Source organism: Hevea brasiliensis, chromosome 4, assembly GCF_030052815.1.
Source record: "Hevea brasiliensis isolate MT/VB/25A 57/8 chromosome 4, ASM3005281v1, whole genome shotgun sequence".
Classification (NCBI taxonomy): Eukaryota; Viridiplantae; Streptophyta; class Magnoliopsida; order Malpighiales; family Euphorbiaceae; genus Hevea; species Hevea brasiliensis.
In genome coordinates this window covers 2024611-2042059 of record NC_079496.1, presented here as the reverse complement: position 1 = coordinate 2042059, position 17449 = coordinate 2024611, and the positions used below count along the sequence as shown (strand labels likewise).

Here is a 17449-nt window from a genome sequence, read left to right as displayed (position 1 = left end):
AGTTTACAGATCCAAAATAACAATTTATATTACAGACCCAAATTAAATAAATATTTATAACACATGTAGAAATTCTAAAAGTTAACTGGTTTATACAAACATTAATAAACGACCTGCAAGGGAGAAAAGCAAGTTAACCTCAAAAATATCCTCCTGTGGCCTAGAAAAATATTGAACAGGAGTGAGCGTTCGACTCAGAGAGTAAAATATCAATTTTAACCATAATCTCTATAACTCTCTAAAGCTAATGCATCCTGTAGAGTGAAATGCAACATCAGCAATATTTTCATATCATAACAGCAAAAAAGTAATTTGGAGCACTCACACACCCAGTAATATCAATCATAATATGTGGGAGCTGATCCCCTATACAGCTCTCTTAAATCCAACCTGTGCCAGCGAAGAACTCAAGCCGGACTTTTGCTTAATAAACCAAAAATGGGGCCCCAGCGAAGAACTCAAGCCGTGACTGCCCCGAATGACCGGGTCTCAGCGAAAATCTCAAGCTGTAACTACCCGTCCTATCCATAACCAACACCACATCACACATACGCTAACGCACACGCACTGCTCAAAATTACCACAACAACATCCATAGCACTTTAACAGTTGTGAATGTAATATAAAACATGCCTAAAGTTTAAATACATAGATATATACATATAAGTGATGCATGGGCATGCTTGAACATATAATAATAGTGAAATTACAATTAAAATTAATATTTTACTCACAGACTTGACAGCGGTCACTGAGGAGGCTGGGCGGAGGAAGAAGGATATCCTGACTCACCTGATAATTTTATTACAATCATTTAGTAAATTTGACTCAATACAAACTAAGAAAATACCAAATACATCCTAAGTCATGTCAAAAATCCGCGCGGAGTCTCCCCTATACCTAGAACCTACCCAACCTGTAAAAGGGCTTAAAATGCACTTCTATGTTCGCAATTCATACACTCACAACTCAATCACATCACACAGCCCCTCCTGGGTCCATCCAAACAGTCATCAATCAGAATATGTAAATCTACAGTTTAGTCCTTATAATTGATCATTTTTGCAAAAGCTGCACAAATAAGCTCTAAAAATTCTAAAACTTTACCCCGCGGTCCTTAGCAATATTACTAGCCTATTGCAAAAAAAATTATAATTTTCTGAGCTACCACGAATATTTTATGGATTTTTAATCCTATTTAAGTACTAGAAAATTACGAAAAAGTAAGGTTCGGGTTTACCTATGCCTATTCCGACTTCGTGGATGCGCTCGGGACGTTTGAAAATAGTAGTGTAGCTAAAATCTCGATCTAATTCTGAGACTTTTTCGGTAGCCGGTCTATCTACCCGGAAATTCACAGATCCGGACAACTGTCGAATTTCGCGAATTGAAAATACCTATACGAAGCCCACAATACGGGGGTTAGTACATAAATTTTACAGAATTTTCAAAGCTCATTTAATGCTCGGATAAACACTACGAAATTTCGTGGGACCCACCGAAAAACAGTGTCAGAAAATTTTGAAATTTATATTCCTGCGAAGCTCTCGACAAGTGGAGCGCTCTGGTACTCTCGGTTTTCTCGTGGGGTTTTCTAGCCCAAAAGTCAAAATGGGCTAAAACTTCCCAGATAAAAATTGGACAAACCGTTCAATGGATTTTGGTGTTCTTGGTGTCTATGGAAAGCTCTCGAGGTGTAGATGGTGTTTGACACAAGACCCGGCCCAAATGGTGGTCGGATCAACCGGATTTTGGCACGAAGATGAAGCCACGCGCTACGAGCGTTGCATGCGACGTTTCGGCGTTCCCAGTGAGGTGGACGGGAGGCAAGGTGGGGAGGCGGGGAGGCGGCTGGCTAGCGAGGGGAGGTGAGAGGAGAGAGAAAACGGGAGAGAGAGAGAGAGAGGGAGGAGAACGCGCGCGGGAAGAGGAGAAGAAGAAGAAGAAGAAGAAAAAGAAGCCGGCCCGATTCAGTTGGTCCGATCCGGTCCGATTAGATTTGATCGGTTCGATTCAGGATATAAATTTTTAAATTTTTACTCTGTCTTGGGACCAAAACGAGGTCCAAAAATTTCAAAAAAAATTCTAGAAAACTCAAAAAAATTCGTAGACTCCAAATATATTTTTAGTTTTACCACGTGGTCTTTAAATTAAATTTTAAAAATCATCAAAGTTTTTATTTTAAAAAAATCGAACCCGATTTCTAAAATCCGAAAAATTTCAAATAATTTCCTAAAATTCAATAAAATAAAATATCAATAATTACCTAAAAATAATAAATTTTTTTAAAAAATTAGGGGTGTTACAAGTGTAAAGTCGATTTTATATAAAAACAAGATTAATAACTTTAAATTAAATTATTAAATAAAATTTTATATTTTTATTGTTTTAATTATATTATATATCTTAATTAATTTTATATAAATTTTAATATAAATATTTAATTTAATAATTATTAATTTCATTTTTATATAAAGTTGAGATTAAATTATTTAATTTAATATTATGATTATCAATAATCGTAAAATATATAATTGAAAGGTATAATACTTATAATGAAACGTAAGATTATGGATTAATTTGCTAAATAAGCCTAAGCGTAACGTTCCCTCACCAAGCCCTCTTTATTTATGGATCACAAAACACACGAGATTCTTCCCTCTAGGCTAATTTATCTCTTCTTCTCTTTTTTTCTGTCACGATCCTCAACACTACCATTACCAATGGCTGCCAAAACCCTTCAAAACCACACAAAATGCTGTCAAATACCCCCCACCAAACCCAAAACTACAAAACCCAAGATCAAACCCAATTTTCTGTCGTTTTGTTCACTGTTTATAATCGTATTGCTTCCTCTCTGCCTAACCCTGACCATAATTTATTTGTTCGGTTCAAGCAGGAAGTACCAAGCCACAGCCAAACCATTGTGGTTCCCTTCTCTGACCCTAATCCACATAGCCTCAGTGGGTTCAACTCTCCTCATGGGTCTACCGGCCTGGCTGGTGTGGGTGGATGGTGGGTTCCTTCTGGAGTCGGATGTGTTGCCTCTGTATATTTCTCAAATCTCTTTGAGCATAGTTTGGGACCCTCTTGTGCTGAGGTTTGAGGAGCCATGCCTAGGAGTTATCTTCTGTTTGGTTAATTTAGGGACTCTCCTTGCATGCTATTGCACCTTTGGCAAAGTGAGTCCTTTCTCCAAATATCTAGTTATGCCTTGTTTGGTTTGGGTTGGTTATCTGACCTTGGTTACTTTCATGCTTATTTATCTTTGATTTTTTCAGTTAAAAATAAAATAAAAATAGAAAATATTTATATATTTATGAGAAAAAATTATTTACAATAATTCAAAATTTATGATTTATTAGGTAAAAAGGGTGATAATATAGGATTAATAAACATCCCTTTAAGATATTTCAAAAATTATTTTAGTGTATTTGACTTGAAAATCTTTTCATCGACCCAAGCATAATTATAATATTAGTTATTGTTGTCCTCCATTTATAAAAAAAAAAAAAACTAATTGTTTGAACGTGATTAAAAATAAAATTATAATAATTAAAAAATAATTATTTTTTATGTTATGATGTTTTGTGGGTAATAATTTTTCTTTAAAAAATAAATATTTAAGTAATTTTAAATTTTTTTAAATAATAATAATAATAAAATTTTACACTATCTAATTTAAAAGTGAAATATTGGTATTTTTCAGCTATTTGCCTCTTCAAATAATCCAATTTCAATATATATATATATATATATATAAGTTAAAAAAATATTTTAAAAAAATATTTTATATAAAAATATTTTTTTAAAAATATTTTGTCAAATATAAAATTAAACTCACCTCAATTAAAGCATTAAATCTTGAAATCACGTGAATGGTGAAGGGCCTCATAATATATTTTTAAAAAATCATCAATTAACGCTCAATTTATTTTATATAAAATAATTTATATATAAAAAATAAAAATATATTTTAAAATAATAATTTATATAAAAAATAAAAAATATTTTTAATGAAATAAACGACAACCTAAATATAAAATTAAACTCCCCTAAATTAAGGCGCAAAATCTTGAAATCACGTGAATCGTGAAGGGCCTCATAATGGGAGGAGAATTATTACCAACAAATTTATTGGGTTTATATATAAATTTCAAGATATTCTCATTTTATTTAAAATAGGTTATTTTTAAATAATTAATTTAATTTAATAAAATTATAATAAAGAGCTCACTTAAGTAGAATTTTAAAATTTATAAAAATTTAAAAAATATTTTAAATACTAAAATTTAAAATAAATTAATTTTTAATAGTTAATTAAATTTAATATTTTATTATTATTATTATATTAATAAATTGTTGTTTATAGCACATGAATGATGACCAACAAAGCTGACACAAGTATCGCAAGGTCTAGCCAAAGTTAAACGATCTAATTGATCTACGGTTACGTTTCAACAAACCAAAAGTCGTTGACATTACATTACACGTGCTTAGAATAAATGAGCGTTCACAACACTCCCATCACCGACATGTGCGATCTGTCTTCTTCCTCCATCACCTGACAACTGCAATATTATTGGATTTTTTTTTTAAATATATGTTACTTTGTCTTTAATTTTGTTATTTCATCTAAAATTATTTTTTTAGTATTAATAGATTTTCATTTATAATATTGTAGTCATTTTAATTATAATTAAAATTTAATAAATAAATTCATTTTTAATGCAAAATTATAAAGTTTAAATTTAGTGGAGGTTAATTAAAATTTTTTTAATTTGTTGGTTTTTTTTTAATTTTTTTTTAATTTGCCATGTATATCAATTTATTTATTAGTTTATCGAGGAATCCTAAAATTTTTAAAAAATTAGTATTTTTTATTGTATATTATGATTTTTTAATATTAAAATAGAAATAAACATTTCTTTAAACTATTACAAGTCTAAATTTGTTAAATTATATACAATTTCATATCCAATTTTTTGTTAAAATATATTTAATAAATTTAATTTAAATAATAAAAATAAAAGCTTCATTTTATAGTAATCATATTTTAATTCCATTAAAAATAATACTTATGAATGCATTAAATTAATAAGAGAAATATTTTTAAAATGATTAAAAAAGAAATTATCTAAATTTGTGTAAATTAATTTTAAAAAATATATATACTTTATTTTATATATAATTTATTAAAATTTATATTTTAATATTATACCGCAAAAATAATAAATAATTAATTAATTATATTTTCATTTATGCCCTTTCGGTCTTTCCTTTTTCTCCTCCTTCTTCTTCTTCGTGGATCTGCCCTTCCATTTACAGCTCTCACTTCCCCACTCAATCCGTCGACCCTCTCCTTCCTAATTGCCCCCTTATTCTTCCCTTATTTACCACCATGCCCTCTCCATAATAGACATTTGCATTTCTCATAAGGCCAAAACGAAATAATTGATTTTTTTGCTGAAAGGGAGGAGGTTAGGGAAGCTCTTTAACTCGGGCAGTGTCAAGATGCTGGAGAGGTGCCTCGGGACGCACCGAGTCCTTCGTATTCACCGAGCGATTCGCCAGGGAAAGCTTACCCTCCTTTGCCTCTTCATGACCGTCGTCGTCCTACGTGGCATCATCGGCGCCGGTAAATTTGGTACTCCAGAGCAGGACTTCAATGAACTCCGCGATCGTTTCTACGCCTCCCGCAAGCATGCTGAGCCCCACCGAGTCCTCGTCGAAGCCCAACCCGCCGCCGAGTCAACTCAAAATAACAACAATAATAACAACGATCCAAACAATTATGCCACATTTGATATTAATAAGATCTTGGTGGATGAAGGGCAAGACGAGAAGCCGGATCCGAACAAACCGTATAGTCTCGGCCCCAAGATTTCAGATTGGGACGTGCAAAGAGCTGAGTGGTTGAGAAAGAACCCTAATTTCCCCAATTTTATTGGACCAAACAAGCCGAGAGTGCTCTTGGTGACAGGATCTTCGCCTAAGCCTTGTGAGAATCCGGTGGGGGATCATTACTTGTTGAAGTCGATTAAGAACAAGATCGATTATTGCAGGCTTCATGGTGTTGAGATTTTTTATAACATGGCTCTGCTTGATGCGGAAATGGCTGGATTTTGGGCGAAGCTTCCTTTGATAAGGAAGCTATTGCTCTCCCATCCGGAGATCGAGTTCTTGTGGTGGATGGATAGTGATGCCATGTTTACGGATATGGCATTTGAGGTCCCTTGGGAGAGGTACAAAGATTCCAATTTTGTGATGCACGGGTGGAATGAAATGGTATACGATCAGAAAAATTGGATTGGATTGAATACCGGAAGTTTCCTGTTGAGGAATTGCCAGTGGGCATTGGATATTTTGGATGCCTGGGCGCCAATGGGGCCTAAAGGGAAGATTAGGGAAGAAGCTGGGAAGGTACTCACTAGGGAGCTGAAGGATAGACCCGTTTTTGAAGCTGATGATCAGTCTGCAATGGTTTTTCTATTGGCTACACAGAGGGATAAATGGGGTGCTAAGGTTTATCTGGAGAGTGCTTATTATTTGCATGGTTATTGGGGGATTTTAGTTGATCGATACGAGGAAATGATTGAGAATTATCATCCAGGTCTCGGTGATCACCGGTGGCCACTTGTGACTCACTTTGTGGGTTGCAAGCCATGTGGCAAGTTTGGTGATTATCCAGTGGAGAGGTGTTTGAAGCAGATGGATCGAGCTTTCAATTTTGGAGACAATCAAATTTTGCAGATGTATGGATTTACTCATAAATCACTTGCTAGCCGGAGAGTTAAAAGAGTGAGAAATGAGACTAGCAATCCACTTGAAGTGAAAGATGAGCTTGGGTTGCTTCACCCTGCATTCAAAGCTATCAAGTTATCAACATCATCTTAAGAGCTAAGGTACCAACATCATCTTGGGAGCTTTGAAACTTTAATGCCCTGCTGGCTTTTGTTTGCTTAAAGTTACAGTACATGTCAAATTGCACTTAATGGCTATTTATTGCTTGTGGTAGCAATGGATATTGTATTCTCTTCTTGCTTTTCCCTGTATTATTAGTGTTTAAATTATATTGATTCTTGAATTATAAGAAAACTTTGCATAAGTACTATTTTCTCTATATATTTCATACCAACTAAAATAACTGAAACTCTCAAGGGTCTGGCTTTTTGGACCTCCAAATTCAAATAACATGTTGCCTGTCTTGTTCTTTGTCATCATTGCAACAGATATATGAGGACTACTTGTTACTAGCTATAAATGTGTAGGCAGGAATATTGGAGATCTATTGGACTCAGTACTCACAAGCAGGGAAATTCAGTATCTGCTAATATGATTCCATAGTCTGGACTGATCTAGTTCCAATTTTGTGTACACTAACCGAGTCCTTTTTATGGGAGATCAAGCCTGAACTCTAATCTGGTACTGTTTCCCTTTAGAATATGTAGGATAAAATTAGGACATGAGCCTCATTTCCTCTGGTTGTTTATTTGATTAATCCTGGTAGCCCTAGATATTATTTCTATTAGCGTTATTAAAGACACACGTATCGAATAAGGATAATTTTGATGGGAAGTGGATGTGTTTACTTCAGGTGTAAATTGTAATAGCACGCAAGGAGATTCTGAACTTGGAGAAGCTGTATTGAAACTGCTGCATCCAATTCATAATGAATTTCCATCAATTAAATTGTTATTTTCTACTATTTAAATTATTATCAAGAAGCATTAGTTCTGCAAATGTGGGAAATTTACAGATTGTCCCGTTCACGTTAGGCTGCTAGTTCCTTGTGTTTGATATGCCATTGCTAAATTAATCATATACTCTCAATATTTTGTCGAAGTTAAATTTCCTGTCATCATATGCTCTCTCCTGTTAGTCAGAAGAGGCTGGGGGGTTTGAGAATTGGGATGGTGGGGGTTGGGAATTGGGATGGCAGAGGAGAAGAGGCAAATTAAGATCTACTGGTGTATAATATATATGGTATTTCATGATTTTTATTATTAGTGTAATAGCATGTCACTTTCCTTGTAAAGTGTACTAGCATCTGCACTAGGTATGATGTAATTATGAAGACAAATTATATTGGTGTTCTTTTTTGGCTTATTGTTGAATAAGCTAGATATGCCTTAGGTTTCTCTCAGGAGCAAAATCCATTTTTTAGCCACTGAACTTTTTGACTTTTGTTTTGTATTGAGCACCTAAATATTTGATTGCTTCATATTGATCCCTAAAATTAACGCCAAAATTCAGTTTGATTAAAAGCCATTATACACTCAAAATGGTAGATTTCTCCACAAATAAAAAGAAGCTGAAAGTGGGTACATCATAATGAAAATAAGCAATTGGTGAATAACTTTGGCCAAAGCTTTGTTTGGTGAAATACACAAAGGAGCGTGATCCAAACAACTCTGACTTGTTCATTTTTAATACAGCTTACCAGATGCCTAAGCTCCTTTATTACCTTAGCTGGGAAAGGCGTTGGAGATTTGTATGCAAGCAATGAAAGCGACTAGTGCTCGGCGTTATTGCTCAAGTTTTGCTGATTCACCGACTTCAATACTCCCTCCCATGAGCTAACTTATTTACCAATAAAATAAAGTTCTCATTTTTTAAAATTAAATAAATAATTCTTGCCATGATTTACCACTACAAAGAAGCTGTTAGATTAATTTCTGAGTCCTATTCCCAACTTTACTCTTGGGTGATAATAAGGTAAACGAAGATTGAGAGAATCAAATTCTATTCTGCACTTGTTCACTGAACGGCTAGTTTAGGAGGAAGCGATTTTATTCTATTAAAAATTTTGACTTAGATTGTGGAAAACAAACCCAATTGCCAGGCATATCAAACATGGTAAACTCGTACAAACATAGAAACCGCAGAATAATCAAGTCGTTGCCTTTCGAATATCTTTCATACCTTAATGATTGAAAAGGTTCTCTTTGATGCCTTGAAACCAATTTTAATATTATCAAGCAGCTTGGTAGATAAAGTGAGCTGCTTTTCTTGCATCTAAACATGAAAGAGTTGACACAAAGCTTGGAAATAATATGGGACCTTTAAATGTGTGATGAATACATGAACCCTCCACAAACCATTTCCGTTGCAACTCTCCCACATGGTCAAAAGTACAGTGAATATATCCACTCTCCCACTTGAAGCAAAGTAGCCAACCCAAACCCACCCCACTAATCACGCTTTGTCCCACAATCAAAATCTAATCGGACGGCTCACATTCACTTCTTCTCATCCATTAGATACTCATACGTCATAGGATGAAATTACCAAATTTTCTATGCTGCTAAAAAGGACTGAAACAAAGTAAACAAATTTATAGAAACAGATAGAGTATAAAAGGCCAAGTTAGAGTCTTCACGCTCTCTCTTTGGCGGCCGTAAGCGCTCCTCTCTTTCTATCTCAAGCTTCGCGCTTTTTGTAAACCCTAATTTCACTCAGTGTATATGCTTCATATACACCTTTACCCGTAGCTAGGCTCTCAAGTATATATTTTTTTTCTGTATATTTCAATCTTAGGGATTCAGCTTGGAGGAGGCAGTAATGGAGGTTTCAGCAGGCCAAAAACAGAACAAACATCAACAGTTTGCTTTGGCATCGATAACTGATCTGTATCCTTCATCTCCTTCTTCTTCTTTAGCTTCTCCAGTGGTTGCTAGGTTTAGCGCCGATAATGGAGTTGAGGAGCTTCGATTTCTTCACGAGTCTGACGCTGCTGATTTTATTAATGTCGATCTTAGTACTGCTCAGGTTAGTGTTATTTCTTATTTGGAGTATGGCAGTTTGATTGTTTGTTTCTTTGTTGGTTGCTGAGAAAGTGGAGGGAATGTCGAGGAATAAAAAATTAGTGAGGTGGGTAGTCTATGTGGATCTTTATTTAAGGAATTCAGAGTTTAATTAGGTTTTTGAATGGAAAAGTTTTTCCTATTTGCATTCTGAATCATTGAAAGATAGTTATTTTTTCGCTGATTTATTTGATTGTGATGTCCTTTGCCTCTCCTAGCGCTCATTGTAACTACTTTTTTTTTTTTAATAAAAATTCCCCCTTTTTTAAGGAAGATGGTCGTCTCTATGTTTATTACTCAGTGCTTGTTCTTATTCTCAAATGGAAAAGTTTTGAACTTGTAGGTGCATATAAGTCTGTCATGGAAATGAAATAAGTCTTCATGAGTTTGTCTCTAGTGTTCTGTCTATTTTCTCAGTCTCCAAACTGATATTAACTATATAAGCATGAGTTTCGTATATTATTTCTTTGACATTTGTAAAAATCAATGAATTGTGATTTAGATACGAAGTTTTTGATAAATAGTAACTAAAGAGTGTAACCTGACCATATACATGTATATTTTTTTTTTTAAATTTAAATGTTGACCAGTTATTCAAGCTAGGACCTGATCGATCAGTTTGCATATATGAAGGCTCAGCATCTGATATCAGTAAAGAGGTATTGAATTCATTTTATAGTTGATTTTTCCATCTTTCCCTTAGTATGCTGTTAAATTTGACTTACTGTTCTACGTTGGATGTTTTGTATTTTTGCATTTCCATCCTATTTTATTGGTCGAGAGCTTGGGGCACCAGGAAATTCTCTCATAGATGGATAATCCGTTTAAAAAGATATAGCAAATTGAAATGTACCAATATCTTCTTGCCAAAAGTTACCTTTTTTTATGAATTTGGGCAATTAGTTGGTGCTGCAGGCACAATATAGTTGTATGATTGTTGAAGTGTTACCAGATATTCATGTCTTAACGCTATTACCTTTTAGCAGAAATATTCAAGAGGAATCACTATCCAATTTAGAAATGAGGAGGAGAGCAGGGCCTTCCATTGTGCATTTGAGCAATGGAAGAAGGAAGTCATTGTTCAAGGTGCTGATTTGGAAATTTTTGTCATAGTTTATTGCAGATGTCTGTCTAATATAAACTATAATGCAAAGTTGGACATTGGAGATATCACGTATAACATTTCCTAATTTCTTTTTTTCCCCCTTTTTTGTTGTTCTTGGAATTCTTTTATTTGTTTTTTAGATAAATTTTTCCTGTCTAATTGGGTTGAAATTTGCATTAAATTCATTTGAAATTCTGGTAATTGGAGGCCTTAGGGGCACTAAAACATTTTAATTGTACACAGAAACATTTATAGAAGCATGCATTCACTCTCAGAGACACAGAATGCATATACTATTAGTTGATATTTATATGGAAAAATTAAGCATTTCTCAATTGTATAAAATTTTGAGGGGTAATTGTCCTTCAGAAAAGTACATTTAAATGAAGAAAATAGCGTGTCATATTTAAGTACAATTTTTTTATTGACTTTTAAAAGAATTCTCCTCTTCTCAACCAGTAAATTGGTGTATGTTGCAATTAACTATGCTCAACATGTTAATAGATTAATCTCTTGAATTGAATATAAATGTTGTTAAAATGGATTCTGTCCTATCCATGATCACTTCTAGTGTTGGTTAAGTTCGTTTAGCTTTCTCCACAAAGATGTGTTTACATGAACTGCTGCATTTTATTATAGCTGTCACTTTCTCCTTATTGTTTATCGTTTTTCTTCCAGGAATAACCTTACCGAATGGAGCGGTCACAGATCATAAAAGCAAGTTTGATAATAAAATAGAGGCATCATCTGCTAAAATGTATTTTCATTATTATGGACAACTGCTACATCAGCAAAATATGCTGCAGGATTATGTGAGGACAGGTTAAATCACTTGCTGTACTGTATTTCTCTTTTTGATCTTGTGCTGCTATTTCATTTTCAATTTTGTCGTTCAGAAGCTTGATTAGGCCTCATAACTGTCATGACTCATGATTTCACTGCTTGTGCTCAAAATGCCTGGACAAATAAATTTGTAATGGACTTCCACTATGGTTAGTGTGGTTAGTGTAACAATGATGCTACACTGTTTGTTTCAGGAACCTATTATGCTGCTGTCATTGAGAACCGTGCAGATTTTTTTGGTCGTGTTGTTGTTGATGTTGGTGCTGGTAGTGGTATTTTGTCTTTATTTGCTGCTCAGGTATACTCAGTCTTTGAATGGAATACTCAGTCTTTGAATGGATTAAACTTTTATATTGTGTGAAAAATTACTTCTCTGCAATTTTTTCTATAGATGTTTTTGTTGGCTGATCTTGTAATCCATTTTCCCCCCTCTCATCAGGCTGGTGCGAAGCATGTTTATGCTGTGGAAGCATCTGAAATGGCAGAATATGCTCGCAGACTAATTGCTGGGAACCCATCACTGGGTGAAAGGATTACGGTAAGATTTTGTCATGTTATATTACTTTGTTTCCTACAAGTTCCATTGTTTCTTCTCTTATTTCCTTAGGGATAATGTAGGTAATAAAGGGTAAAGTCGAGGAAGTTGAATTGCCGGAGAAAGCAGATATTCTGATCTCTGAACCAATGGGTAAGCTCATGCATCATCTTCGTCTTTATCATTCTAGTGGATGGTGGTTCTTATTTTACTAATGTTGAACCTACTTGTTTTTCACTTCAATTCACTGATGGCTTGACCTATTTGTTTGTCTCTACAAATTTTGTGCCTTAATGCCCTCCTCTAATTGGGGATGAGTTTTGTCAACCAAAGATGAAACCATTTTGGACATGATGAAATTAGCATGAAATTTCCCTGAAAGAATAATGATATTAGCGTGAAATTTTCCCTCCCGTAATGTTTCTTCATTTTATAGTGCATGTTGAAGCGAGTTAAGTATTCATATTTTTTTCATAACTTACTTTGGGATGTGACATGTAGGCACCTTATTGGTCAATGAAAGAATGTTAGAGTCCTATGTAATTGCCAGAGATCGGTTTCTTCTCCCTAATGGAAAAATGTTCCCTACAGTTGGAAGGTATGTGTTACTCTTCAAATGCTTCCTTTTTGAATCATGCTTTCCTAGATCTTGGTTGTAATTGCACTTACACAAATGGATGTTCAGTGTGACCAATGGTAGTCATGATCTTAACTCAAAGTTGCCTTATTCTCATGCAAGATGCTTTGTGACTGGAGAGTGTGATTTTGTAATGATGGTTAGTCCTTAACTAGATGTGATAGTCCTATAAAATCTACTCTGGGTTTTTTCCTTGCTACTTAAAGTGAATATTATAGTGCAATGTTATGATATTGTGCTTCATGACGCCATATTTTGAGTGCATGTTAAATGTTTTGTGATCTATGTGGGTTGATGCATGTATCTCCTGCTCGCCATTTCCTAGTGATTGTAAATGTGGTTGACCTATGTATCTCAATTCAACTTCAACTAAGCCCTAATAGCAATCCAGTTGGTGTAATCCTATTGGCATATGCATGATTTGGTTTTTTTTTTAATGTGTGCATTTCTTGTGCTTCTAGGATTTGGAAATCCAAATTATTAATAAATATGTTACTTTTTATAGTATTGAGTTGAAATTGCATACTCTTGCAGAATGCATATGGCACCTTTCAGCGATGAATATTTATTTATTGAAATTGCTAATAAGGTATGTATTTGAAACAATTATGTTGAGAAGTTTTCTAGACCAATTTCACTGTTGTGCCTGCACATCTCATTGAAGGAGTGCAATTATTAAAAGAAGTCATATGAAACATGACTGACTAGTGGAACTATCTTATTGCTGGATGAATAGCGTTGCAGTTGCAGTAAACTTTTCATTTTAGCTATAGATTCTTCCTAACAAATTGTGGTGTTTTACTTGTGATATACTTTTGTTTATGCAGGCCCTCTTTTGGCAGCAACAAAACTATTATGGAGTTGATCTAACACCTCTATATGGATCTGCATTCCAGGGATATTTTTCTCAGGTGTTCTTTATGTTCATGTTTCTGATATACATTGTGATACTGTTTACCACTTGGATTTACTTTAAAGACTTAAAATTGGCTATTTTCCATTTTTACATTCTGTATGTGCATATTGTTTGGGGGAAGAAAATATAGTTCAAAACAATAACCCAACAACAACTACTAAGCCTTGATCCTATGCTAGTTGAGGTTGGTTATATGGATCTTTTTTGCCATTTAGTTAGCTCTGTTTATATAAAAATTGTAAATCTTTTGATACTACTTTCCTTCATGTCATTTTAGGTCTCCCCTTTCCCTTCTCACCCCTTCCAATGCTAACTTATCATACTTTAAAAAAAAACAATAACCCAATATTGATATAATATTGTGATTACTTGTTGAGTTTTTTTTTTTAATCATTTTATGGGTCTGTTGTGTTGTGCATACAGCCTGTTGTAGATGCTTTTGATCCAAGATTATTGGTGGCTCCTGCAATTTTTCATGTGATAGACTTCACTGAAATAAAGGTATAGGTTCACCCTCCTAGACCTGTTTTTGTACTTACTTGTCCATTGTGCATGTGTTATGTAATTCTCATTCATGACAGAAAATAGTATATTTTTCTTCCATGCTTGCTTTTATCATCTTGAAATGTTCTTTCATGAAAATTTTCTTATCCAAAATGATCTTGTGTGTATTCTCGTGTCTATACTATAAGTTTCATGTCTCATCCTTCAGATGCCAGCCTTTTATATCTGAACTAAATTTTGCTTGGAAAGCTTTTAAAACACAGCTTTTCAACGATGAAATGCATTTTACAGGGCATGCTATATTTGTTTTTATTTGTCCCTGAAAGGGGTAATTGAAGAATAAAAGCTTCATTCTTGCTTTATTGGTCCTCATAACCTTTTTATTTTTGGTTGCAGGAAGAGGAATTATATGAAATTGATATTCCCTTAAAATTCATAGCGTCTGTGGGCACCAGAGTGCACGGGTTGGCTTGTTGGTTTGATGTGTTGTTTAATGGAAGGTAAGCGTTTGGTCCTGATTAATATTGTCCTTTTTATTTTCTTATTTTTTTGGGTATTTGCAACAGGTCTGCATTTTACTTTTCTTTACCTTGTGAATTTATTGGGTTTACATGTAAACTGTCTTGGTCTACAGTACTGTACAAAGGTGGCTTACAACTGCTCCTGGTGCTCCTACAACCCATTGGTATCAATTACGATGTGTTCTGTCTCAGCCACTCTATGTCATGGCAGGGCAAGAAATTACTGGCCGGCTCCGCATGGTTGCCCACAATGCTCAGAGTTATACCATATATTTGACACTGTCAGGTTGTTTTTTTTCCCCTTCTCTTATTTCCTGGCTTGCTGATTTGTTCCATCAGTTTCTAACAACTTACTGCTCAACATATATAGCCAAAATGTGGGGTCCTGGTGCTGAACAAGGAGGAATTCTTCAGACATCATCATGCAAACTTGACCTAAAGGAACCATATTATAGAATGTCTCAGCCACAAGCCTATGCAATGGCACAAGATCAGCAACCACACCAACTGATACATGCCCAGGTAATCGCTAATCCTTGCATCAGCTTTTATCGGTTTTTCTATCTAAAAATTATCATGTGAATAAACTTCCAACAATGACTTGATCATGAGCAAGGATCCAATATTCGCAAATCTTTAACATTCAATTTTCATCTGTGCCTTTAGATATCATCTTTTTGAGCAAATGTTTGACTTTAATGCTTCTATGCCCATTTGAGAATGTAATTAAAATTTTAACTGTTGAGGACACACAACGCGTTGTTTCTCTTAAAGGGAGCGGCGTGGAACACAGCTTGTGGCTAGAGTTGTTGAGAATCTCACATTGAAAGAATATGAAGTAAAAATGGCAATATATAAGTGGTTGGGTTGCAATATTAAATTAGCTAGTTATTTTAATGTATAAAACAATTCAATCACTTATATAAGCCCACATGAAAATAAAGTAATATGTAATACGCTCAGCACTCTCTCCAAATTTAACAAGAGTCATTTGATACAATATTTGAATATGTTGATCCTCATCTGTTTGTTCAAGAACCTGCATCCCATGCATAATTTGGTTAAATATAAAGTTTGAATATGTTTGACCCTGGTAACATGGTTTTATTTACTACTTGGATCTGGTAATCTGCCATTTTTTTCCCCCTGCAGCATTTATAATCATGTTTGTGAGTTGTGAGCTTAGTTTCTTGTTGAAGTCAAGTTACTGTGTCTTATGGATGAGAAAATCACAAGTTTGCAATTTTCATACATGGTTTTATTTACTACCTGGATCTGGTAATCCGTCATTTTTCTTCCCTGCAGCAGGTAATCATGTTTGTGAGTTGTGAGCTTAGGTTCTTGTTGAAGTCAAGTTACTGTGTCTTATGGATGAGAAAATCACAAGTTTGCAATTTTCATACATAAAAGTAGTTTAGGATTTACTTCCTAAATATCTTGAAATTAGTTTTCTGTTGAGTATCAGTTAAGAGTTTAAACAGTGTAATATATTTGGGATAAAATTTTGTTGCTCTGTCAATTTACATACTTGTACTTATACCAGCGTTTACATCAGCCTTCAGAAAATTTGAAACGCCAAGTTTTATCTATGAAGTTGGAGGTGCACTTCTGAATCTGCTTGCTTAATTTTGTGTGCTCTTGCTCTTTTCTCTCATATCTCTCTCTGTCTGGCGTATGCATGCGACTTAAAGTGAAATAGCAACAGTGGAATGAGTTCCCTCATCTTCACATTTTTATTTTTTCGGTTTATTTGGCCTCAATTAGGACTTGAACTCAACCTTACAGTCATTTTAGTTCAGAACTACTGAGCTAAGGCTCATTGGTCACATTTTCATTGTTACTATTGGTGTCATGTTATTATTATAGGTTAACAATACGGAGTTATCTGTCATATTTCAGGATGTTCACATTCAATCAGAGGATTTAGAAGAACCTGAGTTGATACAGCCACCATCTCAAAATTTGGAAGCTCAACTCTAATAAGTTTGTGGTGGAATTTTAAAGAAAGCAATTTTTAAAGTGGCATATGTTTGAGGTATAAAAATTTGCTGCTTCCCGGCAAGGGTTCTGCATTGGTGAGCATCATGTACTCTTCTCTGCGCCGGTTCAGTTCCCTTGTAAATTAGATCAACGTTATTAAAACTATTTTGTATGATTGGTTGCATAGTTGATCTTGTGTGCTATTTCATAATTGCTTTAGCGATTTAAAATAATCAAATCCATTATGGTTCATGATTCATTCGACTGGGTCTTCAATTTCTTTTCTTTTTCTTTTTCAATTTTCTTTAGTTGCTTAAAACAATTCAACCGATAACCATATGCAAGGTTAATGGTAAAATTAAATTTATTTCGGTTCATTTAGCTTCAGCTGATAATATGATACAAATAATTTAGATAGTGGTAATCCAGTTAGATAAACTATCTTTTTATATGTTGATTTTTTTTAATTATAATTAAAATTATTGGAAGAAATTAAAAATATATCAAATTTAATTTTAAATTAAATTTTAATTTTTTTTTTAACATAACTTAAGATTATTTAAAATAACGATAATAGACAGACCCCAACGTGGAGTTTATTA

The 17449-nt window shown here is 34.0% G+C and overlaps 2 protein-coding genes across 7 annotated transcripts; both read left to right on the top strand.

The window, feature by feature from the left end:
• The first annotated feature begins 5274 nt into the window (after positions 1–5274).
• LOC110633093 (xyloglucan 6-xylosyltransferase 2) lies at positions 5275–8574 on the top strand. 3 transcript variants are annotated; one of them, XM_021781567.2, is made up of 2 exons: positions 5275–6905; positions 8439–8574. In XM_021781567.2, the coding sequence occupies exon 1, from the start codon at positions 5515–5517 to the stop codon at positions 6895–6897; it is 1383 nt and encodes a 460-aa protein (XP_021637259.1). In that variant the 5' UTR covers positions 5275–5514; the 3' UTR covers positions 6898–6905; positions 8439–8574. The 3 variants fall into 3 exon arrangements, with proteins under 3 accessions (XP_021637259.1, XP_021637257.1, XP_021637258.1); XM_021781565.2 differs by lacking the exon at positions 8439–8574 and adding an exon at positions 7598–7851; XM_021781566.2 differs by lacking the exon at positions 8439–8574 and adding an exon at positions 7233–7251.
• Positions 8575–9242: 668 nt separating this feature from the next.
• On the top strand, positions 9243–17106 carry LOC110633092 (probable histone-arginine methyltransferase 1.4). Of its 4 annotated transcripts, none has more exons than XM_058144969.1 (17): positions 9263–9400; positions 9541–9771; positions 10397–10465; positions 10793–10892; positions 11590–11733; positions 11949–12052; positions 12194–12292; positions 12373–12442; positions 12791–12887; positions 13461–13515; positions 13754–13837; positions 14266–14343; positions 14743–14846; positions 14981–15153; positions 15238–15389; positions 16411–16467; positions 16767–17106. In XM_058144969.1, the coding sequence occupies exons 2-17, from the start codon at positions 9565–9567 to the stop codon at positions 16845–16847; spliced, it is 1674 nt and encodes a 557-aa protein (XP_058000952.1). In that variant the 5' UTR covers positions 9263–9400; positions 9541–9564; the 3' UTR covers positions 16848–17106. The 4 variants fall into 4 exon arrangements, with proteins under 4 accessions (XP_058000950.1, XP_058000952.1, XP_058000951.1 ...); XM_058144968.1 differs by having other exon boundaries at positions 9307–9441; XM_058144967.1 differs by having other exon boundaries at positions 9243–9771.
• The last annotated feature ends 343 nt before the right edge of the window (positions 17107–17449 follow it).